A 27553-nucleotide genomic window follows, 5' to 3' on the forward strand; every position below is an offset into this window, starting at 1 on the left:
AGAGAAGGATTTAGTTTTTAATCAAACTTTGAAAAAAATCCTAGTTAAAACTTGGGCATGTATTAGTACATGTATTTGGTTAAAGTGCTTTTTTAAAAGATCACTCAACTCAATGGTTATAAAACTAAGCTTGCAACCTATGCTAAATGATAAAGATTTCCTTTTGCTGAGTAACTTAGAATTATATTTTCTAGTCTGTAGAAACAGTTTCTACTCTGTTTCTCTTGCAGTATATTCTTTCCATAAGCAGAGAAAACTTAAACAAGGATCTACTGACTGGTAAGTCCGATGCTTTTATTTACCAGGTTGAGGACAGCACACTCATCTTGTCACATGATTTTGGGGGATTTTTCTTACTATTGCTTTTTATGGGTTATAAAGAGAAAGGTTATGTACATTTTAATGTCCTTGAAAAGTAGAAGTAATGCAACCTTCAGTGTCTCTTTTTGCTCTTATCAATTATTTAAAGAAAACTGTTTGTTCATTGTGCAAATTCCTGTTGTCTCTTAGGCACTAGCATGAATGAGTGCTCACTCTTGATGAAGAACTCACAGTCAAAAGGGACAACAGGGGGCTGGGGTTGTGCTCAGCGGTAGAGCACTTGCTTCACACATGCAAGGCCCTGGGTTCGATCCTCAACACCACATAAAAATAAATAAATAAAGGTATTATGTCCAACTACAACTAAAAAATAAATATTTTTTTTTAAAAAAAGGGACAACAGAATGGTCAATTTTGCAAAGTGACATGATTAGATGTACATTTCAGAAAGACAAGAAGCAGTGTGGAGGCTGAGAGAGGGTTGCAATCTTGAGGGCGTTGTCATATCCCTGAATGAAAAAACAGGGCCTGGTTAAGCAACATGTTGGAGGGGAGGGTGTAGATTAATGATATTTGTAGGAGACCAAAAGAGATAAGGGATAGAGGAGGCTGAGAAAGAGGAATGCGTACAATATAACCCTGAGGTTTCTAATTTGAGTAACTAAAAAGGCTTGCTCATTAATGGAAAAGTCACTGGATTATAAATTAAATTTGTAGTTTGGATAACCAATCCAATCATACCCCATGCACCTTTTGGCCTTTACTAACTTTAAGCATAGATCATGATAGTTTCTTCTCTTCAGTATTTGTACTAAACGGATTCATCTCCAGAAACACATGACGCTTAAGAATTTCTTCTCTTTTAAACCAATTCCTCGTGATGTAGTCCAGCAACCTCCCGTCTTCAGGTGGCAGAGGCTCAACATGATCTGTCTTTGCTTCCCCACAGTCCCCTCACAGAGAGTTTGTAACATGTCTGTCAGGATGAATTGAATTAATTGAAATGAAATGAAATGAAGTGAAATGGATCGAAGAATTGAAGAGATTCAATTGAATGATTTGGGGGAATCATTCTAGCTAATTCATCAGGAACTTTGGAAACAGGGCATGGAATTCTTAATTCCATTCCTTTAATTAAATTTAGCAGACTATCTTTTGGATAGATAGGTGAGTAAGGTGGGACTGCTTGGTGAGATATATTCATAATGAACCTAAGAAAGCAAATAAACTGCAAACCAGTTTTTAGCAGTATAGTAGACCTAAGACAACCTCTTTACAGAAATCTCTAGCTTTACTAAGATAAAAATAATAAACATTCTTCGAAGCATCAGGCTTATGTGCATTGATTTATATAACTCTGTCAACAACTATGTGAGATAGGAATTATTTTTTAATCTCAATTTTATAGATGGTAAAATGGAGGCTTAGAGATATTAGGTTACACTGTTAATAAGTAGTAGAATCTGGATTTGAACTTGAGTCTGTTTATTCCAAAGTCCATGCTTTTAATTACTCAGTTTCCGCCTCTAATATCAATGAAACACCTGCTAATACTAAGGCGCTAAAACATGGGGAAAGTACAATCTAGTGGTGCACAGGACATAGTTTATAAACACAATAAATATATTAATAAAATGAATGCTGATTCTCTTAACTCAATCTTCACTTGGCATATAAAATTCTGCATTTCTTTGCAAGGCATAAGGTGTGTGAACCATACATATTCAGCCAATTAAACATGCTCATTTCTCTCTAACTAAACAACCTCCTGTTGGAAAGGATTGCAGCTAAATTGTATCCCTGCATCAACATTTCATGCAGGATTGTTTCATGGTTCACTGTTCTCTGGAATGTTATTAATTGTTAAGCAAAACAAGACAGAAAAAGAATGTGTGATCAGGAAGTGGGATTAAATCCTTCATCAAGCCTGTTGAAACTGGCTTTTCTTTACTTGCAGTATTTCTCAGGGCCTTTATTATACCAGTTAGCACTGTGGACTTTCTAAAGCAGCTGGGGCCACAAATATCAACCACAGGTGTAATTTGCAGCTTTACATAAATAACACTTAAAAAATATTAAAAACGAGTGAAATAAAATTTAATAAGACTTACTGTATATGTATATTTTAATGCTAGGAATTGAAGCCAGGGTTTTGCATGCCACTGGGCAACATCCCCTGACCTTTAATAAAATATATAAACCTAAGATGTTTAAAATATTTTCATTTCAATGTATAATCAATATAAATTATTCATGAGCTATTTTTATTGCTGTATGCATATGTATGTACATATATATTAAGTTGTCAAAATCCAGGGCATGCAACATATCTCAATTTGGACTAGCCACATTCCAAGCATATTTCATGTGACTGGGGACCAGCACAGGACAGCTCAAGGGAACCAGAGTGTTCAGTATTTCTCTACATCTTTGACTGCAGAACCGTTTTTTTTTTTTTTTTAAGGATCATATCCAAAACCAGTGTTTGGTGGAAAAATTTGAGTTGCACAATGCTATAAATTTGTGTAGAAAATTAAATTAGTAAAAAAAAGTTTATTCTATGAACACTCTTTATATTTGTAAAATGGCTTCTCGGCTATCAGGTAAACTCTGATTTCTGTCAAGTTATTTACCAGAAGATTTTTTTTATATACATAGATAAATTTCTTTGGTTTAGCAACTCTTATATTTAAATATTCACAAACTTCCAATCTGATATTCAAGACTCCTAAAATCTTCGGACCTTAAAACAAATCCAACAAAACAGGGCGGAAGAAGACAGACTGAGATGAAATGGAGAGATAAATTAGGAATATTGAGTTGGAAGTCAGAAACCCGTATCTCATTTCCTCTAATTTTTTTCAAATTCAGTATTTTTAATTTAATTTTTGACATCCAAAAACCAGTACATAATTAATGTATACAATTTGATGGACTTGTACTTAAATTTTTATTATGTGTGAACTCAAGGATTTTACCTTTTCTTCCAGGATTCTGAGTACTCTAAGATGAAGGGTTTTGAACTAAGTTATCTCCAAGATTTATTCCAGCTCTAATACCTGTATTCTGATTTGTACTTTTAAAAACAACAGATAGCCTACTTATAGATCTTCTATTCACGAGCATTAATAGGGTCAAAAATCATTATTGGACTACTGTAATAAAATTTGATTGTTAGTTCAGAAAATAAAATTCACTCTGTTTTATAGATTATTACCAGGCAAAGAAAAAAAAGCAATAAAACTATTTATTCAACCGTATTTCAAAACTTTTTTGCTCTTTTCCCTCCTTATATGTTTCAAAGCTTCTTACTCCTTACTCCTTTTTCCCTCCTAACAATTCCAGTGGTTCCCCCTCCCCCAAACCCCAGCCCTAGGGATTGAACTCACTATCACTAAGTTATACTCCAACCTTTTTTATTTTTTATTTTCAGACAAGGTCTTACTAAGTTGCTTAGGCTGGCCTCAAACTTGGGATTCTTCTGCCTCAGCCTTCCAAGTTACTGGAATTAAAAGCATGTGCCACCAGGCCTGGCAATATGCCAGTGTTTGATTCCAAAAAAAAAACTTAACAAATCAATAGTCTATACTTGTGACAATTTGAATTAGAAGTCCAGAGGACTTGCTAAAAAGAGATAGCAAGACATGTATAATATGAGGAAAGGAGTTTGGCTGAATATCTCTAATCATAATAAAACCTTAAATTGGAGCTAACTTTTGAAATATGATGCCTGTTTCTTTACAAGAGCACTAACAATTACTGGAATGCAAGAGTTTGCAGAAATGCAATTGTGTGTGTGTGCATGTGTATGTGTGGGTGTTGTGCTGGGAATATAACCCAGGACCTTGTGCATGCTAGGCAAGCCCTCTACCACTGAGCTCCATATTTTTAAAAACTGTGAGTATAACTGATTTTTATTTTGAATTTGCCAAAATTTGTTGAACTACCATTTTAACAAATTTGTTTTACATTGTTAAGAATAAATATATTATATTCTTCCCAGAAAATGATTAAAATTCAATTTGATCAAGTGAAGCAATTGAAATGTCTGTTCAATTTCCCTTCTTTGTTTCCTCAGCTGTTGAGAAACACCCCAATGTGAAAGTGCATTTTGGCCACAAGCTGGTAAAGTGCAATCTCGAGGAAGGGATGGTCACAGTGCTTGGGTAATCAATGGGGCAAGTTCTTGACTGCTAGGAGGTGGAGGGGTGGAGGCCTGGAATGGAGATTTGTATCTGTAAACTTTGTTCTTTGTCTCTTTTGAAAGAGTTAAATGATTACTAAAAGGGTAATTCACACAGTTTCTAGACTCAAGAAATTTTAGATTGAAAATAGCCTCTGAGTGCCTACTGAATACCAGCACCAGTGATTTGTCTTGATTTTCATGCTCTCTCATCTTCCTATAGTCTTTGACACTGGAGACCACTCTGCTTCCAACTCTCTCTTTCCTGGAAATAGGTGACCCTGGCTACCCTGTTTCTTGTGTCCTCTTTCTGGGTACTCTTTCTCTGCCTCACCTTGGCTGACTGTATTTTTTCTACTTTTCTAAGCATGGTAGCCCATTCTTGGGATCCCCACTCATGACTTCCACAACCACTCATAAAACGATGTGGATTTAAAATGAGCATCTCTAGTCCAGGCCTCTGTTTTCAAATTCTCAATCCTTATTAAAGTCCTAATCAATGAATGTTAATTTCTCAACCACAGGTGCATCTTGCCATTATTTCAAATAATCCATGTCTTAATCATCTATTTCTCCCCAAACCTTTCCCATTCCTGTCTTCCTTGGTATCATTACCAACATAATTAGAACTATTCTTGATGTGACCTTTTTCCTATTTTTACCCATTAAAACTGTAAACACACTGCAGTCTGTCTTGCACCCCACTGACTTGCAGGTCTGAATTCCTTCTTCCTGCTGCCCAGCAGTGTCCTGCTCTCATCCTGCACATGTAAGCTATTGCTATTACCTGTATTTTGCCTCCACTTCAAATTTTCTTAAGTGAGTTTTCTTAAATTACCACTCTTAATACATTATCCTTCTACTGGAAAAATTTATTTTTCCCTTTGCAGTAAGTATTTAAACCTTTTATCTTTGCATCCTGATTTTTTTTCTCCCCTCCACACATTTGACATTTTACAGATTATCCCTACAAATCTATGGGCTCCTTATCCATAGATTCAGCCAATTTCAGATCAAAACTGAAAAAAAAAATTGCATCTGTACTGAGCATGTACAGACATTTTTTTTGTTATTATTCCCTAAACAACACAAATCTTTACATAGCATTTACATTGTTTTAGGTTTTATAAGTAATCCAGAGATGAACTAAAGAAGATGGGAGGATGTGCATTGGTCATATGTAAATCCCACCCTATTTTACATAAGGAAATCAGCAAATTTTGGTATCCTGGAACCAACACTGAGGAATAAAGAGGGACAACTGTATTCTAGTGTTAAGCTTATCTTCTGATACCCTTTCCTCAAGCCAAACTTGTTAATCCTAGAAAATCCTGATCACATCCATGCAGTTGTTCATACATTCATTTATACATCTGGAATGTATAAAAGTACTGTTCATTCATGCACTTGGAACACCTTACCCTTTTCTCAAGATTCTCTTCCTTCATGCAGAGAAACCAACTCCTTGTCACACTTTCATGGGCTAACAGGTCTTCAATAATTAGTACGTTTGTCTATTATTCTCATTCTCATAAGCAAAACCATTACTGGGATAAGTGTTTTCACTTTAATTTTATATCTACTAACTCAAAGCTCTACATTAGGCACATGAAAGTGAATTTTTTGATTTACCCATTGATCTACTACTTTTCATACCTTAAGAGAAGTACATCATCATTTTCACCAGATTATTTTTGTGGTGGTGGGCGGGGGGAGGGAATGGTGATGATTCATTCTGTTTTTCAGATCTGACAAAGTCCCCAAAGACATCACTTATGACCTCATTGTAGGATGTGATGGAGCGTACTCAACGGTTAGAAATTACCTCATGAAGAAACCCTGCTTTGATTACAGTCAGCAATACATTCCTCATGGGTACATGGAGTTGACTATTCCACCAAAGAATGGGGATGTAAGTCCCTTTCCCTTTCCACATCCCTCTCCCTAGGAGCGAAGGAGAGTATTCTAGTGTAGTGGCTCTTAGTGACACGTCTTGAGCAGTTTGAGGTCTACCACAAGAACTTTGTAATTGATAGCAAATCAGATGTACAGGTATCGCTTTAATAACATCATTATATCACTCTCACTCAATCTTTTGATATGCTTTCTTGAGTGAGAAAGAAAAGAGTATAGTTTTAACCACTCTACTGGAAACACACATCAGATTTGTATTATTATGATAATGTCATTTGTCTATGTTCTCTTGGGAAAAGAAAACAGATTGGGACCCAATTCTACAGTACACTGACAATCCAAGATATTTATAACCATGATTTAATTAAATGTTAAATAATAAATCAAATAAACTGTTGCAAAGAGATTTTCATTGTGTTTTCTCATTCCCTAGTATTTCTGTTAAACAATAAGTGTCACCAGAGGCAAATAAGTGTATGCAAATTTTTACATAAAATTTGTTTTCATACATTTTATTTTAAAAAATAAAAATTTTATTTTAAAATATTTTAATATTTTACATGTGAAATGAAATATATCTTTAAAGTATAAAATTAAATTTAAAAAATTTAAAACATTCTAATATTTTAAATATATAATAAAAATTTAAATTTTATTTGTTTTGTCATTACCAAATAACAATAGGAACCTGTTAAGGATAATTAAAATATTAACAAAAGCAATAAGAATTTTGACTTCTAAGTAGGTGACAGTAAATGCTTGATTTGCCTACAAAATAGTCATTTTAAAGGTGCTGACTTAATCTATCCTAGCTAGTCAGTTTGGGACAGCTAGTCAGTTTGGGACAGTGGTGTTGCATACCAGCCAACTGTATAGGTCAGTCAAATCCGTTTTTCAACGTTTTATTGCCTTTTTTATTTCTTACTCCTGGTCAAAAATATATTCATTAATTTTTCAGTGATTATGGTTTTCAGGTGGGTCCTATTCTGGATTTTTCAGGGTAACAGAATTCTGTTGAAAAATTGTCCTAGACTTAAGTAGAATAGTTCCTACCAAAGTAGATTTAAGACAGCCATTTATTTTCTAACTGTAGATAATTAATAGTAAAGATTATGCATTCTTTTTTTTTTTCAAACACACTCTTTTATGAAAGAGTGCTTTTTCTGTTGTTTGTTTGCATTTATTTTTGAGATGGGATCTTGCTGTGTGTCCCAGGCTGTTCTTGATCCTCCTACCTCAGCCTCCCAGGTAGCTAGGACTACTTAGCCATTTAGAAAGTGCTTTGACATGGCAATATGACTCAGACATGGGAACATTTTTACATGAAACCCCCAAACCCATGAAACTTTCTCACTTTTCCTCTCCCCTACCCTTTTCTTTCTTTTACCTAATGTGTATACAACAGACATTTGAACTCTTATCTCTGGTGACTAGAGTGGGAATGAGAGGTTGGTTAAAAAAAAAAAAAAAGGTCTTTGGGTTCCTGTGTGTGTGTGTGTGTGTGTGTGTGTGTGTGTTTTGTAGTGCTGGAGATGGAACCCAGAGCTCCCCACACATTAGGCAAGTACTGTAGCACTAAGCTATACCTCCAGTCCTGGAGGTTCATCTTAAAAGTTGTTTTTGTATCGATAACAAACTATTTTGCCTTGTCCTTTTATGTTTGGAGGTACTTATGGTGAGTGGACTAATGGGATTTTGCTGAGTCTGACCTGGGGATTGCTATTCCTAAGGATATCTACTGAGAGCATGATTTGGTAATATAGAGGCTGAATATTTAAAGGATTATTATTTTCTAGGATCATGGAGTATGTGTGAATATAAGTATGTTCTTGGCATCCTACTCTCTCTCTATCTCAATGACATAGAAACCATTTTCTGAGGAAGACAGAAAATATATATTATATTCCAAACTATTCTAATTACTGTTGCAGTGAATGACAAACAAAATTGGTTTCAGTTGTTAATTTTCCTCACTCCTTAGCTTTTGGAGTTTTAATGGCAACATGGTCACAGATACAAAAGATAGCAGGAAGGGAAGGGAAGGATGTTTCCTTCTTGCAGGCTGGCCTCCTTAGGACCCTCCTAAAATGCTAGACTCATTTATGCCCCCTCTGTCTGGTTGTACACAAAGCCACTGTCCTTTACTTCTTACCTAATCTATGTTTTCCCCCTTTATACAAATTCCTTCTTTTAACCACACCAGCCCCCAAGTACTTCCCTGCCTGGCAGGCACAGACTCTTCTCTTAAGACACAAAAAACCTAATAAGTGTGAAAATGCCAGGGTGGACACCTAGCCTGCCTGGACCCTAGCTGACCTAATCCAGCCATCTGCCTGAGTAAGAAATAAGCACAGGATGGAAAAAGGAAAAGTAAATTTTATGCACTTAGATCAAACTGGGAGAAGCAGCTTGATTGTTTCTCCACCAGTCCCACATAAATGGTTAAAGTTTATACAAATAAAAGTCAGGTGACACATATGTAGATTTTGCGAGGCTATGCTTAGCCAGAGAATGTATCAGTTTTAATTTCCTTGGCATCTGACCTCAGCATGAGGAAGATATTTATTCTTCCTCAACTTTTGTTGAGGAAGTTCGGGAGCTCTCTGTTTCAATTACACTGTTCTTTTAGTATTTATTCCACTAAAGAGATAAGACTCCTTCCTACTATTTGTGTTGTGGGAAACAAAATTTTGTTAACCTTGTGAAATTTAAGCTTAAAAATTTTCCTGTACAGTATAAAAAAGTACCAAAATAAGGTCTAAATTATTATGTATATATACACACACATATATATATATATATACACTCACACCTATATATCTACCCTCATATATTTTGTTTATTTGTATTATATGTTTTTTACATAAATATATGTGTGTAAATATATATGCATATATGTATGCATGTATATGGAAAAAGAGAAAGCGAGAAAACATACTATAGCATGTTTTCAATCTTGAATTATACCTGGTATCAAAAACCTACCTAAGGTGGAGCTTATAAAGACGGAATGTAAAGTATTTTCTAACCAACTTCTATTTTGTGTAGCAGCAGATGTGTGTATCACAATGTATATTATATTGATTGAAATTACCCTGAAAACAATATAAAGCAGAGTCAGTTTTATAGATGGGCTATATCTGAGCACTAATCAAACATATATATGCTTTTTATTTGTGCAGTATGCCATGGAACCGAATTATCTGCATATTTGGCCTAGAAATACCTTCATGATGATTGCACTTCCTAACATGGTAGTATATAGAACTTCTTACCAATTCTCATTTTGCATCTATGATGAATGTTTTTTGTTACTTACTTTTGTACCTAGTATGTGAATATCTAATTGATCTCTTCATTGTTTAATCAATTTAGTGATTATATCTGAAAGTTTTAGGTTATTAAGGAAAAACCTGGGAAGGAAGTCCAATTATTTACTTTGGAAAGGAGGTTTAACTTAGTTTAATGAATAATGGCTGTTTATGTGTCATCTCCATCAAAAACAGTCTGGAAGGAAATGCCTCCCCCAGTAAGGTGAAAGAGATTTAGGTTACATATTATGAAGAACCTCCAGCCTTTAAGGTCTGTAAGACTTTGGAATATACATTATCCAAAAAGAGCTTGGGTTTTCTTTCATTAGACCCTGAGGCTTTTTTCCTATATAGATCTCATCATCTGTTCTCCGGTTGCTCTTTTTCCTCCTGTTGCTGTTTATCCTGTGGTCCAGTGCCTTTGATACTATCTTAAAAACATGAAAAAGAAAAGAAATAAAATCAACCAATCTATTAGTAATCTAAGGAGTGTAGTGTTTGCTTAGTGAACATGGAAAGTTTAGATGGTAGAACTTCTACTAATAAATAAGCAAGGAAGCCCAGGTGCACCCCTGGGACTTAGCAGAGCTTTCTTCTCAAGATGGGGACAAAGTGATAATGCCTTTTCTATCTGCTTGGACATTCCTTACCAGAGCTCCTTGGTCCTTAAAAGAAGCCCTGCGATTTAGGAATCTACTTTCCTTTCTCACTCTGTTCCTCTTCTTCTCACAGAACAAATCTTTCACGTGCACTTTATTCATGCCTTTTGAAGAGTTTGAAAAACTTCTAACCAGGACGGATGTGCTGGATTTCTTCCAGAAGTACTTTCCGGACTCCATCCCTCTAATTGGAGAGTAAGTTTCAAAATGCACAATTATGCCTTTTGCTTTATTGGTTTGAATTATTCCAAAGTCAAATAAAGGTTATGCAACTTATTTGTTTTCATTAAGCATGACAGATTATGAAGTAACCTGGACAGAAGTCTACATAGAGCAAAAGTCTAAGTGAATGTTCTGCTGTGAGCAGGAATTCTGAAAAAGTTCATGCCATGTCCAGTTTCTCCTGGAAAGACAAGCCACCAGTGTCCTAGGGCTGTCATGTATCTGTGCAGGCTCCTCAGGTTCCTTGGGCTCCTTGGACTTGGCTGTGTTTCCTTCTACTAGGAGACACAGAATAGATACATCTAACAACCTCAGTCTCAGATCCAACACTTACTGGTTATACCAGTTTTCCTGTCTTGGGTCCCTCATGGTAAAATGCTGATAAATAATAGTACCTAACCCGAAGCATTACTATGAGGAGTCAATGAGATCATGCTTACAAATCATTTAGCACAGGACCTGTAGACATTAAGTTATGCACAATTGACAGCTGATTGTATTAGCTTTCTGGCTTTAGATCTGCTGCTACTCTAACCTATGTATGTCATTACCCTTCCTTTGGACCAGGTTGTGTACTCTCAGAAGGGCCCGTCCTCCCATTGACTTTTCCTCCTGGAAACCAGCTCTGTTTGTGCACTAATGATATCCTTATGAAGGCAACCCAATGCTGCCAGAAGAATATATGTTACTCTGTTCAGACTGCTATAATAAAAATCCCATAGACTAGGTGGCTTATAAATGATAGAAATCTATTTCTCAGAGTTCTGGAGGCCTGGAATGTCCAAGAATAAGGTGCCAACAGTTTCAGTGTCTGATGAGGTCCTGCTTCCTAGTTCATAGAAGGCAGTTTCTCCCTGTGAACACACACGGTAGAAGGAACGAGGGGGTCTCTCTAGAGTCTCTTATGAGGGCATTAGTCACATCTCATGGGGGCTCTGCTCTCATGATCTAATCACCTCTCAAAGGCCAAACATCATTACATTGAGGATTGGAATTTCAACATATGAATTTTACGGAAACATAAACATTCAGGCTATAATTGAGCAGGATTTTAATATTACTTCTGCCCCTTATTTTCTTGAGTTTCACCTTTAAAATCATAATTCCTACTTTTTAGGGTAGTTAAGAAAATCCAATAAACAAGGAGGAAGGTATAGTTCACTGTTGGCCCTTAAAAATTGCTAGTTTACCTACTTTTCCTGTAGACAAAAATCAGTCTGTATTGATCTCTCTTTCTCAAACATGGAATGTGTCTGCACATCACATTTAGCCCTTATTACTTTTAAAAATTTTCCATGGCTGTTTCTTGCCTCTCCAGTCAGATTTAAGATACTTGAGGGTATGTACTGTTTCTCTATTTATAACTTTCACAAAGCCCCTATAGATGCATTATAAATGCTAGAGGGTGTTTTTGTTTGTTTTATGTCTCGGTCATCATGTTGCACAATAAATTTCTTGAATTTTTCCTTCTGAAATTGTGTGCCCTTTGATTAACATATTCCAGTCCCCCTAAATACTATTTTGGTTGCTATTGTTCATTTCCAAATACATAGGATTCATATTAATTTTAATTTTGGTTTGCTGTAGACTAATCAAATGCATAGTAGCATTTGTTCAATATTTCCATAGAATGCTAAAAAATATACCAATGCATTTAAAAATTCCATGACCTATGTGCATGATATTGTCTTCATGACATCACATATGACACAGAAATATTTCAAATTGTTCAAATGTGGTCAAGCTTGTTCTTTTGGGATATGATTAATATTATGGCAAATCAAGAAGTTAATTAGAACAATGGAATTTTAAGACTGGTAGAAACTTCACTTTTCCCTGTCCTGTTTTCTTCTTGACATTCTTGTGTGTTTTTCAGTAAAATCTTGTATTTAAAAAAAGCCAACAACTTTGAAAGAATCCAGCAGAATTTAATACTAAGTTTAAAGTCTTTTTATTCTGCTTACTTTCTTCCGAAGGCAAGCCCTGGTGGAAGATTTCTTTTTGTTGCCTGCCCAGCCCATGATATCTGTAAAGTGCTCTTCCTTTCACTTTAAATCACATTGTGTGCTGATGGGAGATGCGGCTCATGCCATAGTCCCATTTTTTGGGCAAGGAATGAATGCGGTGAGTTTTTTGTTTTGTTTTGTTTTGTTTTTCCCCTAGGTAGGTTCTAGAAATATTTCCAGGTTAGTCTCAACCTAATTGTCTTAAATAAAAGACAAGTCTAAGATTATCCCCATGTGATAACCAAGAACACAGTCAATTAAACAATTATACCAATTGCTTAACTAGATGAATTGCCAACACTAGTCAGGATTTGGATTATTTGATCCAGTAATCCAATGTAGAAAAAGAATTATAAAGCATAGCATAGTATTCTGTTCAGTTGAAAAATATATCCATAGCTCAACATTTGGAAACTTGGTTCTCAGTAATTGTAGTTTCCTTTTTTTTAATTAAATTTTAATTTTTTTAGTTGTTGATAAAACTTTATTTTTATTTATTTATATGTGGTGCTGAGAATTGAACCCTGTGCCTCACACATGCTAGGCAAGCGCTCTACCACTGAACTACAACCCCAGCCCTCAAGTCTTAATTTTTAAAATAAAGTTTGCCTAGAGACTATGCACAAGTATATGATATTAGCCTCAAAAACAGGAAAAAATATTCTAAATTATCTGTTTCTTCTCTACTTTTTCTTTCTAAAGGAAAGGGAAAGGGAAACATGATTGACAGGGCTAACTAAAACTCTGAAATGGATTCAATGTTGAATACAACTGCCATCGTGGAAATTTTAATAATCTGGCCAGAAAGAAATTTCAGAAAAAAAATAGTTCTTAAATACTGAACACTATTTACAAAATTCTAATTAATTTTCTGTATATGTGTAAGTATGTATTTACACACACATGCATGCTAGTAGTTTATTAATCATTAGTCATGTTTTGTTTTAGTGATTAGAATATATTCTAAATTTTGAAAAGAGCTTTTTTTGGGGGAGGATAAAAAGCATTCATTAATTTATTTTTTTAAAAAAAGAGCCTTTGAATCTAATCCACTGCATTTTCCACAGAGCAGTGGTAAACATTTTGTATTATTGAAACTTAAGAAGGCATCAACTGTACCATAATGGATTAAGTGTTCAGGTATTAGAAAGTCTGTGTTCAAATCTTACCTCCAAGGTTATTTCACAGTGTATTCTTGTACAACTTACTTTATCTTTACTTTCTAATTTATAAAACTGGTATTTTAATAGTATCTACCTCAGAATTTTGTGGAGAGTAAATGCATTAGTTGAAATGAGAAATTAAAACTGTTATGTGAATCTCCTATGCTATCTTTCATTTCTAAATTCCTATGCCATTAAAATCCTGTATTCTGAACTGTAATTTATTTGACAAATAAATTTACTTACTTTAGATGTGATCTCTATAATGGATGTTAAGTATATTTTTAAAATTTTTTATATCTTCTCTAAAATTATAGTTTAATTTGAGCCAGGCATAATGGTGCAAACCTGTAGATGCTGAGGCAGGAGAATCTTCCTGTTTGAGTTCAAGTCCAGCCTGAACAACTGAGGAAGACCCTGCCTCACAATAAAAAATAAAAAGGGCTGGGATGTAACTCAGTGGTACAGCACCCAGGGTCCAAACTCTAGTACCACACACCAAAAAACAAACAAACAACAACAACAAAAACCTTATAGCTTGAATTCCTGGAAAACAGGAAACAGTTTTTGATTTTTCTTTTTCCTCACTAAAATTAGCATAGCACTTTATCAATTTTGATTTAGGAAATTTACTTTAATCTTGAGGTATAGGAACTAAATTAATTTTATCCTATCATTAAATTGTTCTAAATGTAAATCTTAAAGAACTGAATGGTTTAAATATTAAATTCTAAACTTCATGGTAGAATAATATGGTTGTTTGTTCTTTTCAAAGGAGAACTGGAACCCATTGACATTATAGTAGTATAATTTAAATATTTGGTCCTACTCTCTATCACTATAACCATATAAATATGAATTGAGCAAAGGCAGCACCATCAAACATGCAGTTGATGGTCTTTTATCATCAGTGCCAGGTAACAACTGAAGTGCTATGTATTGGCTGAAGATAAACAGCTTAAACATTATACTCACTGATGCACATTCTGTTTGAAATTGAGCAGTTTGTAATTTTTAATTTATCGTTTCATTTATTTTTTCTCATTGTTTTTCTTGTTTCAGGGATTTGAAGACTGCTTGGTATTTGATGAGCTAATGGATAAATTCAATAATGATATTAGTAAGTAAAATTTCTCAAATGGTCATGGATTAGCCCTACTGACTAATTGTAAGCCTACTTTTGATCCTCAGTGATCACAAATCCATGATGTGTGTTCCTCATTCAGGATTATAAACTTTTTAGTTAGCAATCTCTGCCATTATTGTTGCCCATCTCAGACAATGGACACCCACCTCCATTTGTTCATGGAAGTCTATCTTAGTCAGTTTTCCATTACTATAAAAAATACCTGAGATAATCAACTTATAAAGAGAAAAGCTTTATTTTGGCTCATAATTTTGGAGGTTTCAGTTCACAAGCAATTGGCTCTGTTGCTTTGGGCCTTTGGTCAGGCAGTATATCATGGCAGGAGCCCACGGCAGAGCAAAAACTGCTTTCTTCATGGCTGGAGGACAATAAAAGAAGAGACTGGAGTCCCCACGATCGATCCCTTTGATGAGCATGTACCTAATGTCACAAAGATTCCCCACTAGTCCCACTTCTTAAAGGTTCAACCACTTTCCAATAGTGGCCTCCTTGGGTGCAAGGCTTTACTATGTGGACCTTTGAGGGACACTTAACAACCCAAACAGTACCAAGCTCATTGCAGCCATCTGTGCAAAGATAAAAATTCAGAATACCAAAACTAGATGGAGACGTGTTCCTTTCTCTTCCTTTTCAACCTAAGTAAAATCCCCTGCCTGCATCCCTTACAGAGCAGCCTCAGAAACACTTCAGTGCTTTCTTGCTTTTTTCCCTATAAAAGTTTGCAGCAAATCAGTCATCTCGAATGCTTTTCCTGATACTAGGCACTCTCCCTGGGACATTGGCAGCTCTAGTGGGTTGGTTTTATATGATACTATGTGACATAATTACACCAGGCCATGCCAAGACCAAGAGTAGGTTAGGACTACAGGCATAGATTTTTGTTACTGTTGTATCATTTCTTTCTGTAGCCGGTGCCATAGTGCATGCCTGTAATCCCAGTGGCTCAGGAGGCGAAGGCAGGAAGATTCCGAGTTCAAAGCCAGCCTCAGCAACTCAGCAAGGTCCTAATTAACACAGCAAGTCCCCAGTACAACCCACCCCCCCCCCCCAAAAAAAAAAGCGAATTTCACCAGGAAATCTCCAGATTTTCCTCAGGTCTCAATTCTTTTATAGTTGTAAAAATCAAGGTCCAAACAAAAAGAAAGGAATGTTGCAGCTGATACTTCCATTTGTCTTTTTTTTTTCAAGTTGTCAATGGACTTTTATTTTACTTGTTTATTTATTTATATGCGGTACTGAGATTTGAACCCAGTGCCTTACACATACTAGGCAAGTGCTCTACCACTGAGCTACATTTGTCTTTTGATTAATTAGAAATTGATTCAGTCAATTTTACAAATATTGAAGTTGTAACTTTTTATGCAAAATTATGAAATTAAATGTATACATAAAAGGAATTGGAAACAATAGCCCAGGAACTGTACAAACTTTCCCTGCTTCCCAGCATCACCTGTTCTCAAAAGGTACCTCTGAATTTAAACCTGTTTCGGATAAGAGGTAGACTAGAAAACCAATCTTGAAGTTTATACCTAGATTTGAATAGTAACTCACAGTCTTAGCTGTGTGATCTTGAGCAAGTCACTTTATCTTTCTAAAACCTTCATTATTTTTCATCTGTAAAGTAGGAATAATAATATGAAGGAGTTGTGAAGAATAAATAAAAGAATCTATGTAAAGCATTAAAAAGAAAAAAAAGAGAGAAATCATGGTATAAAGTAAGTTCATAGTAAATTGTTTGTTACAGTGTTACAGGAAGTCATCAGACACTGCTGCATGGGCCTAAAGGAATTATAGGATGTTAGGGAAACCTTCTCCTTCTCTTCTTCCTCCTCCTCCTCCATTTCCATCTTTCTTTCCCAGTCAGCACACCCAGATGCTCAGGAACTAGAGGTATTTGGCTTCATTCCTTCTTAGCCCTTGTTTTGCATGCAATAATGAAGGTGGATGAAGAATTCATGTATCAGAACATACCGTCATTACTGGTTTTGGATACTAGAGAACAAAGATAAAACAATAGTAATCAAGAGTAATAATCCTAATTAACATTATTGAACATTTAACACACACACACACACACACACACACACACACACACACACACATATATATATATATATATATATATATATATATATATATATTTATTCTTGTTTTTTTTAAAGCATTCCCTTGTTTGATCCTCACAGAATACATGGAACATCAGTACTAGTCTTATCTCCATTTTACAACAGTGAAATTAAAGTTAAGTAACTTTCCCAAAAACATGTCGTTAGGAAATGGTGAATTGGGACTTGAGCCCAGATTTCCTGACTTTGGAAGTGGCATCTCTAACAACTAGAGTCGTTCAGCTATGTGAATGTAATCTCAGTCATTCACCTTTCAAATATTTCAATATTTCTTGTATACCAGGTTAAGATTTTATATATAAAAACATGGAGCCTGCCTTCTAAGAACTCACCGAAAAATGAGGGAGATGGTATTTAAGATAATAAGGTACAGTGAGACAAGTGTGCACAAGAGCCAAACAAACACCAAGAAGAGAGTGGCAGGTTCTAAGCAGTGCTGAGAGCCACTTACATGGGCTGTTTTCCATTTGTGAAATAAAAAAAATAGTGACTTTACCAATACAGAATTATAATATGTATTATCTTTATTGTAAATCTTATTTAATCTCAACAGGAAATAATCTGTAGACATTTCTCAATAACCATAGATTATTGATCATACAGAATAGTTATCCATAGTTTTAAAAGGTTAGAAAAAATGTGGGTAGTGAATATACTATTTAATTTGACCTAGATAGAGTCTAGCATGTTTTTATAGACTGTTTTGAATATTATTTAACTTGGTTTCCAGGTATGTGCCTTCCTGAATTCTCAAGGTTTAGAATTCCAGATGACCATGCAATTTCAGACCTATCTATGTACAATTACATAGAGGTAAGTTTTGGCTCCATTCTGTAAAATGATTCACTGATAAGATTAGCAATAATTTTATTTTTTTGTGTTCCAGCCCAATATCATGCATCATGTCTAAAGACAGGTACAGACAAGAACACACAGTGGGCTGGGGATGTGGCTCAAGTGGTAGCGTGCTCGCCTGGCATGCTTGCGTCCCGGGTTTGATCCTCAGCACCACATACAAACAAAGATGTGTGTCTTCTGAAAACTAAAAAATAAATATTAAAAAAAGAACACACACAGTATTCCTTAGACATAAATATGTTACTAGCAACAATGACCCACAAAACATCATTTCCATCTGCACTTCAGGGACATTTAGGAGGTAACAAATGACAAAATATCTAATAGTTCATTCTCAGATATTAGACAGTAGAGTTAGTAATAGGCTACTTTAATGAAAATATAATGTGGAGATGTACTAATTACAGAATCTAATAAATGTTAGCTGAGCTTTCCAACCTTAATATTATGAACTGTATATTTAGAGTAGTACTGCATATACTTTAAAGCCTGTGTACTGAATAAAATGTATAATAATACTAAATAAATTCCTGGTTAGAAAAAATACTAAAAAAATTCCTGGTTAGAAAAAATAGTGCTTTGAAAAAATACACATTAATTCCATTTTAAACCAATTGCATTGTTACAGGGCTAGTGCTTTATGGGAAACTAAAGCAGCATGAAGGGCCCCCTCATCAAACCCTGGTTCTTACAATTGGATCAGAAAGATTTGAGACATGTCACTCAGAGTAACAGGCGTGAATTTATTAAAAGGAATAGGAAAGGGGACATTCTCAAGGGAGAAAGTAGGTCCTCTTAGAGAGAAGAGGGGTGGTATGCCTCTCCTGCCCTCCAGCTTTATTGGGGTTCCAGAGAAATTTCCAGGGAGTTGTACTCAAGTCCACCTTGTGACTTTTGACTGACAGCAGGATGACATCAGACTTTCAAGTCCCTACTGCCATGTCAACTTTGGGTCACTTTGGCCCAGGCTGACTGGTTCTAATTGAAACTTGTTCGTATAGATTTTATAGATAGGGAGAATTATCCTTATAACTCTGAGTTCTGGAATCTGGTCTGTTAATGGTCACAAAAATACCCCCTTCAGGGTAACTTGTGTTTTTGTTGGCTCTTGGGGGCCTGAATTTCTCCTGCAGTCTGCCTTTCTCAGGTAGTTTGCTAATGAATGTAACATATCTTAAGGATTTGGGCTACTCGTAGCTGCAGGTAAATTGTTTTTTAAAAGTGAAAGCATATGGAGGTCAGTACAGTGGGCCCATTTTATAGAATTAGTCCCATAACCTCACATTCCCACTCCTCACATCTCTCTGTTCCCTATCAACATGAAAAGCTTATGACAAGTGATTGTGATTACAGTTTTCAAATAATGAAAAGAAAATTTTACAAGACAAATTGAAGGAAGAGTATTACTGTTTTCCACCTCTTCTGAAGACATAAAGAAATAAAAGTACTTTACCTTGAGCCCAATTTCATATATGGTGAAGGAAGTTCTAGGAGATACTCAAATACTTCATTGATGTATCTTGCCTGAGTCTTTAAAAAACAGATGGCTTTGACAACACAGTATTTGTCCTGTATAAGGAATAATAGATCGAGACAGACATAACTTTAAACAATCACTTGTTGCCATAAGCAATATTACAAATCAACCAAGAAACAACCGAAATTGATTAATCTCTGAGTTCACAGATTACCCATAGGTCTGATTACCCAAGCCCTTTGCTGAAATAGAGTTCCTATACTGACCCCTGACCAAACTAGACTTTCCTAATAGGTTTTGTGTGATCACTGTACATTTTCAAGATAATGTCTTGTACTACTGAAATTTCTTAAAAAGAGTTTGGGAATGACCACTATGAAAATGGGAATTTATTTGACTACCTTGTGTCCAGCCTTGTGCTAAGTTGGAATGAAGAATAATAAATGTAGTAAGGAAAGACATTTTGTTCAAGGTGTTTTTAAAAAAGACTTTTATTATTGCAGATGCGAGCACATGTCAATTCCAGGTGGTTCATTTTTCAAAAGAACATAGAGAGGTTTCTCCATGCAATTATGCCATCTACCTTTATCCCGCTCTATACCATGGTAAGGTCTGGATTTAAGACTTCCCCTCATTTTAAACCTCTGTTCAGCCATTGAAGAATCCACAAGAATACTTTTAAAACTTCTCTACAGGTCACTTTCTCCAGGATAAGATACCATGAGGCAGTACGGCGTTGGCATTGGCAAAAAAAGGTGGGAATAAATTACACTATTGAAAAAAAAAAGCCTGATGTGTTGACAGATTATGTTTATCTTTATTTCAAGAAAATACAGAAATGATAGGACAAGTACCAACTGTTTGCTTTCCAAACAAAAACTGTCCTGAGTACTCAGAAGGCAGAGTGCCAACTGAACAACATTACAAAGAGAAATTATGAGAGAGATTTTGAAGGGAAGAAATTTGAAAAAGAAACTGAGACCAATATTTCTTGGCTTTTTCCTTTATTTTAGTGATGTGATGTGATGTACTCTTGACTTTTTCATCCTGCAATATTCTTATGGGTTTAATTTGTACAGTTGGACAGAACTGAAGCACTTATAAAACACTATCAAATTCCATTGCAATGCTATGATACGTTAGTTTTGGGCAATTCACCCAGAGATACCATTAAATGGAATTCAAATTCCTGATGATCTGTTTTGCATGGGTGAAATTATAAAAGTTCATAGTTTATTGAATACATAGATATGGAACTGGGCATGGTGATGAGACTAGCAGGAGGACACAACTGGACCAGAGAAGAGAAGCCTGAAGACACATGATGAACACAGAATTGGGAATAGCAAGTATTTATGTAGAGCTGGAAGGCAGTACATAGGTGTGAGAATGGCTACATGGCCACTGGGGAAGCTGGAGAGGTAAGCCTGAGAGAATCCGAGGGACCAAAGATTTGGATTTTAGAAAGATCACTTCGCTGTAGGGAGAATGGATTGGAAGGCATCAAGATTTAGCAGTACAAAGATAAATAAAATAGGATCTCTGACCTCAAAGAGATAGAAATATGAAAGGGAGAAAGAAATAGCAGCAGACTGTTAGAATGCAGGACAATAAGTGCAGAGAGAGAAATCAGGTCATACAATTTAATTGATTCTTCGGGTTAAAGAACAAAAAGGAAACTGTACTCTTGTGGGGTGTGAATAAAGTCTATTTCATGATTTTAATTTCTAGATAAATGAAATAAGAGTTCTTGCTGTCCTTACAGGTGATAAACAAAGGACTCTTTATCTTTGGGTCGCTGATAGCCATTGGTAGTACCTACCTACTCCTGAACTACATGTCACTGAGCCCTCTGGACTACCTGAGAAGACCCTGAAACAGGAATCACTTACTTCCAGAATATGGAGCAGGTTTACCTGCAAACTCTATGGAGTCACTAGAACAAATCCCTATTTCATTAACCAGTAATGTAAAGGTCCAAAGGTAGCAAATGTTGGATTTCTTTGTGATCAAAATTAAGTAACAAAAAATATATCTCCGTTGTGTTGTCATATTTAATTCACTATTGAAAGATAGTTGTTAGCATATAATTAAACTTAATGTTGAATCTCTCTGTGTTAGTTGCAATTGCTCAGGAATAGGGGAAACATTACTTTTTTAAAGTTGCAACATGTAGCTTCTCCATCATGTTTTACACGCTCAGATTGGGTCATTCTACATTTTAAAATTCAATGACAAAGATCTCTTTCACTTCTCAAAAAATAAGGCTCTGGAGGCCTCTGGGAAGGCACTCATTGTGTGTGTGTGTGTGTGTGTGTGTTCTTTAAAGGACATAGTAGGACTCACAATAAGATTGACAACACTTGAGACTAAAAAAAAAAAAAAAAAAAAATCACAGTTTTGCCTAACATGTTAACTGAGCTTTTCATCATCTGGATGGACCTTTTCTAATTGCAAGGCTCAGATTCACTTGATAAAACCGGAAGTATAAATGAAGTATAAATGATTCAGTGGAGTTCCAAAGAGTTACTGAATGAATCTATTTCATTTCCTGGTTTTCAATGCTATGTATGCCCTTCTGAAGATTAAAAAAAAGGCCATTAATGCAATAATAAGTGAAGGATAAGAAAAGATTTTATTCATAAAACAAACGCTTATATAAGAGAGTAGAAAGTAAACAAGGGGAGACAGCTTTTATAGAAATATGAAGCCATATTTTATTCAATTTCAGACCCTTAGAAACAGTTTAGTAACTTGTTCTTGAACCATATACTACAACAGAACCAGCATTGAACTTGATTTTTTTAAAACGCATTTAGTGAAATATTTTCTTTGGTTATTCTTTCTTCAATAGGCCAACTGAGCCATTTAGAAGTTCTTCAAATACAATTAATTATAAAGATGTAACACTAGAAGGAGAGTCATCTAGGAAATAAAAAAAAATAGGCAGTAAAATAAAATGATTCAGTATTTATTTTCTCTATTGTCAAAGACATTCTCAAGTTCTTGATACACTAATAATCCATGTTTAGTGTGTAGGGGAAGAAAGTAATACTTTTTCCTTTTACCTATGTTAGATCCATTGGCTGGGGCCCCTACAACAAAAGACAGATTAACAAGAGAAGAACAAACACAAACAGAATTTTATTAACATATATTTCATATATACAAGGGAGATGCCCAAAGAATGAGTACATCTCAAAAGAGCTGGCTTAGAACTCCCTGGCTTATATGGCATCTTCAACAAACAGCAAACTGCTAGAGAAGTGACAAGACAAAAGAAAAAGACTGAGTCTCTAGGGGCAGTAACTTGTTTAGAGATTAGCAAAGGGGAGTTATAGAAATTCTTCTGGTGCTGTCTACAGGCTGGTAAGTGTCTAAGTTGTCTCTGTGATGGGCCTTGTCCTTCCTGGTAGAAGAGAGGAGAATACCTTTTTAAATGTATGTCCCAGGTTTAAGCAAATATAGGTGGAAGCCAGAGAGCTTTTCTCTTCTTTCCTTTCCTTTTCTTTCTTTTTGTACCAGGGATTTATCCAGGGGTGCCTAACCACTGAATCACATCCCTTTTATTTTTGCCCTTTTCATTTTGAGACTAAGTTGCTTAGGGCCTCACTAAAGTGCTGAGGCTGGATTTAAACTTGCAATCCTTCTGCCTCAGCTTCTGAAGCCACTGGAATTACAGGCATGTACCACCACACCTGGCTCCAGAGAGCTTTCCTTATATCACTTCTTCTCAACTGTCTTCAGGTCAAAGTAATGCTTATGCAAAATGGACATATGCTACCCAAGGGTAGCATATTCTGGTATCCTACATGTCTAAACAATGACCCATGGAAAAATGGCCCCTTCACTAACATTGACCATCAGTTATTCAGTGGAGTGATTGATGGGCAATGAATATTGAATAATACATTTTATGAATACACTTAAACACTTATTTTCATCCCTCTACAAATGTAAGTTGTTTTCTTACTTAGAACTCCTTTTCTTGCCAAAATTGTGGGAAAGTATTAAAATAAAATGATAATCCTGCCGTGCTCACACTTGAAATGAAATAGATGGAGATACTGCTCTGCCATCAACATCATCTCCACCTGTGTGTTTCCTACTAGTGCATAATTAACCACACACCATGATTACCTTGAAGTCATCTTATTCTCTTTACTGTGATGCTTCCTAATTGTGTCTTCTGGCACTTACTCAGCAACATGTTAGTATGAAGCTTTTCTTTATCATACTACATGTGTAACCGCAGTTTTTTGTTTGTTTCAGATTGATTTTCATCCTAGAATTATTCCCTTGATAATTTAATTTGGTCATATAACATGACTGAATAGGACCCAACACTACAGAGAATTCAAGAAGGTCTAGCTATTTCATACATATGTATGAGACAAAATTTACTTTTACAGTGTGCTTTGGCAAATATAGTCATTTAAAAATACATTTGAAATGAAAATTCTCAACACATTAGAAGATGATGGTGCCAGATGCCCATCTTGTGCCATAAATGTTTTTTCATTATGTAAAGCACCCATTGAATTAAAAGAATGTGTCTTGCTTGTTGAGGACAGAGAACATATGGGCAACTCAGATTTCCTGCTGTGTCACAGAAATTCTGTTGATATTACATAGAATAGGAATTCCAGAACAATCCTTATAAGTCCAAATGTGCTGTCCCATCTAAGGCTCCATCTTTCATTTCTATAAAGGACGAACTTGGATTACATCAGCTTTGGACCCACTGGTTCTATTACTGTCATCAACTGATAGAGATTCGTCACTGGTGATGATAAAAACAATGGAAGAAGAATTAAAAGTCACTTTCTTCTTTGGCCTTTCCCCATCTTTCTGTGATATCACAATGGGTCTGATCTGCATTTCATTTCCAACTGCTGGTAGGTCTTTAGCGGGCTGCTGGCACCTCAGCAGTCGGGAACATAGGAGCTGCAAAAGGGATCTTCGAAACTGGATAGAGGGAAAAAAAAAAAAGAAAGTTGATTTAATAAATAAGGGCCAAGTAAAAACTTGGCCTTTAATCTAAGTTAACATTCAAGAAAATTAGCTGAGCTTAATTTGGGCTGTTTTGTTGTTGTTGTTTGTTAGCGGATGCAGGGTAAGCCTCAGATCTACCTACGTCATCCTGGAGTTCTATGTCTTTTATTTATTAAAATTCTTGTTAACTAGACCACATAGGACTATTTAATACCTTATAATCCTTATTGGTTCAATGTTTACACCTTCTGTGAATAATATGTCTGTTTATTTAAGGGATTTTGAACATGAATCCAGTCCACAAACATTCAGTCATCACGGACTACTGTACTATAATCTACAAATAATATAAATAGCAAAGAAAGAGCCCTTCCTGGTAGAATTCATAGCCTAAGTGACTCACGAATATTCCTTTAACCTATTAAATCCTAAGTTTTCAATCCTGCAAACATAATAAACATTCAAATATTATTTCAAACTTACCATATGTGGTACACTTATAGTTTAAGTTTTTATGTGTTGCACATTTAGAACAATGGGTTAATTAGGTGGAGAATTTTTAAAAAATAAAAATTACTAATCAGTAGGGTCACTCACAGTATCTGTTTCAAAAAAAATGTTTTTTCATATAAAACACTATGGGCAAGAACCATTGTCTTATTCATTCTTGTTTGTTGTATCATTTAGACTTTCTGTTTAAAGCAAGTTCCCAGGAAACAGAAACAACATCAGGATCATTTGGGAGCTTGTTAGAAATGCAGAATATTGGGCACAGAGACATACTGAATCAGAAGATGCATTTTTTACAATATTTTCAGATGTGGTACATACATAAGAAAGTTTAAGAAGCACTCATCTCTAGTGCCTTGGTTGAAAGAAAGGGTACAACAAGTAATTGTTAGTGAATGCATTTATAATTTGACTATTGAGGTCGTGGTCCCTCATTTTGTAACACGTAAATAAAGTAAGGACTAAGACTAGAATTTATTACTTTCTTTGGCAATATTCAACATTTCTTCCTGAACCCTTTACTTTTCTATAAAATCCTTGATTTGGATTTTTTATCATTGAAGCTGTTCTGAATTACCTCTATAAAAGTATTATATTTTTCCAACCCCTCCCACATGGTAAAATCAATTACAAAGCTTACCTTTCTGATCATGAAGATATAAATAACTGGATTGTATACAGTGCTGGATTTAGCAAAGAGATTAGAAACAATAGATACTGTTGGAGTGACCCGTTGTCCATAACCATTAGCCACTAAGAAACAGACCACAATATAAGGCATCCAGCAGATCAGGAAGGTAAATACCATCACGAAGCACATTTTGGCCAATTTCTTTTCATATCTTAAAATCTTGATCACCTGAATTGTCTGAAGATCTTCAACACAGCGAAGCTACAGAAAGGAGAAAGAAAAGGGTTGAGAAATGAATCATCTTCTTTTGCTGCTTTTAATAAAATATGCAACTAGCATTACTGGCCCTGCCTTTGTGGGGAGAACTAAATGGGATCCTGGGAGGCTGACTTGTGATCCAAGCCTTGCAGCTGGGCAAAGCCTTCATCTCTCTGGATCTCAGTCTCTTCAATAGTATCTTAGATTCTTTCATGGTTTTTAATACTTTTCTAATTTGTTCAGTGAGAATGAAATAAATTATTCTGCCTAGACCTTCAAAAGACAGCATGAAAGAGTCATGATAAAATGGAAACAATTTCTCCATGATTAAGAATATTTTCCATTTAGAGCATTAATTGGCAAATTCTCAAATCAGGCAACAAACTCATGTCATGTCAGGAGTTCTGCACAGTTAAACCCACAGCTGGTCTTGATGAGAACTTAATCCCCAATGAATTCTTGCTGGAAACTACTGTGCCTTTCAATTCACTGCTAATAACTATAAACTAATAAATAGGATTTGGTGAGGATTTTCTTTATGGTTGATTTCATCAGAAGCTTGTTTGCAGAGAATGGCATTTGATAAAACTCAGGGTGCCTCATTCCTCTAAAATCAGCACATCTACTAGCTTGTCCTCATTAAAAGTATTGAGTAATAGTGATGTATAGTTAGAAAGTTCTTTGAGTTTCTTGAGTAACATTCTGTAGAACTTCTCTTATTGTTATGAGAAATGTGTTATTAAGGAGATTAAAAGAATATTTCTGCATTCCAAAAATCTATTCTTAAGTGGTCACTGTAAGAAGTTATACTAATTTTGCTACAAAACTATAAATACTGGGGCTGGGGATGTGGCTCAAGCGGTAGTGCGCTCGCCTGGCATGTGTGCGGCCCGGGTTCAATCCTCAGCACCACATACAAACAAAGATGTTGTGTCTGCTGATAACTAAAAAATAAATATTAAAAAAATTCTCTCTCTCTCTCTCTCACTCTCTCTTAAAAAAATATAAATACTTTATACATTGATTTTAAAAGAAAAGTATCTGGCATACTATCAATACTTCATAGTGATAGTTTTAAACTGGGAACTTTATTATATTTCAACAAACTCTTAAGTGAATCCTCTAATTCTAATATTATCATAAAGGCTAGAAAAAATTATAGAAAGAAATTATTAAGATGTGCTTATAGTATTAAAGCACATATTTGAAATGATATCCTTAAATTACTGATGTCATCTAAATTTTATTTAAGAAGCTATATTCACATTAAAGTCACATATTCAGATTAACAAAGAATAGAGGGAAACACAAAAAATTAAAATGTTTGATTGCTTATAATAGAATTCTATTATACCATCATATTCAGATTAACAAAGAATAGAAGGAAACACACAAAAAATAAAATGTTTGATTACTTATAATAGAATTCTATTATACCATCCTATCTTAAAAGAAACTATTTTATTGAATGTGATAGGATATTTTTCTATTTTTCATAATGCCACTCTTTTGGGGGAAGACATGCTTCCTCCAGTTTATAGAAATATTGTGGGGTTCTTGTAGGAGCTTTATATTAGAATCAGATAATCTGATTTTGCTCCCAGTGTGATATTGAACAAGTCAATTACATTCTGTAGGAATAAAGATGAAAAGAAGTTTAAAACCATCTATGAAAATTCCAGTTTCATCACATGTATGTGGATCCAAATTGTGCAGATGCTTTTGAGATTATTTATTTACATTTGAAATATTATAGAAACTAACATACTTAT

General features: G+C 35.1%; 2 protein-coding genes across 2 annotated transcripts in view; one reads left to right on the top strand and one right to left on the bottom strand.

The window, feature by feature from the left end:
- The window catches only part of Kmo (kynurenine 3-monooxygenase), a 49875-nt gene extending 28377 nt beyond the window's left edge, over window positions 1–21498 (top strand). Inside the window, 12 exon segments of the mRNA XM_046432530.2 lie at window positions 231–279; window positions 4400–4487; window positions 6251–6416; window positions 9601–9672; window positions 10462–10583; window positions 12587–12734; window positions 14842–14899; window positions 17783–17865; window positions 19891–19992; window positions 20083–20142; window positions 21153–21257; window positions 21259–21498. Coding sequence (XP_046288486.1) covers window positions 231–279; window positions 4400–4487; window positions 6251–6416; window positions 9601–9672; window positions 10462–10583; window positions 12587–12734; window positions 14842–14899; window positions 17783–17865; window positions 19891–19992; window positions 20083–20142; window positions 21153–21257; window positions 21259–21327 — 1122 coding nt within the window. The 3' untranslated portion in view covers window positions 21328–21498.
- A 505-nt stretch (window positions 21499–22003) lies between these two features.
- Opn3 (opsin 3) overlaps window positions 22004–27553 on the bottom strand; it is a 42656-nt gene continuing 37106 nt past the window's right edge. Inside the window, exons 3-4 of the mRNA XM_046432528.2 lie at window positions 25533–25784; window positions 22004–24355 (exon numbers count right to left, since the gene is read on the bottom strand). Coding sequence (XP_046288484.1) covers window positions 24092–24355; window positions 25533–25784 — 516 coding nt within the window. The 3' untranslated portion in view covers window positions 22004–24091. The remainder of the gene's footprint in view (window positions 24356–25532; window positions 25785–27553) is intronic.

The sequence above is a fragment of the Marmota monax genome, unplaced genomic scaffold (assembly GCF_021218885.2).
Source record: "Marmota monax isolate L192 unplaced genomic scaffold, Marmota_monax_Labrador192_F-V1.1 WCK01_AAM20220418_F8-fsc00090, whole genome shotgun sequence".
Taxonomy (NCBI): domain Eukaryota; kingdom Metazoa; phylum Chordata; class Mammalia; order Rodentia; family Sciuridae; genus Marmota; species Marmota monax.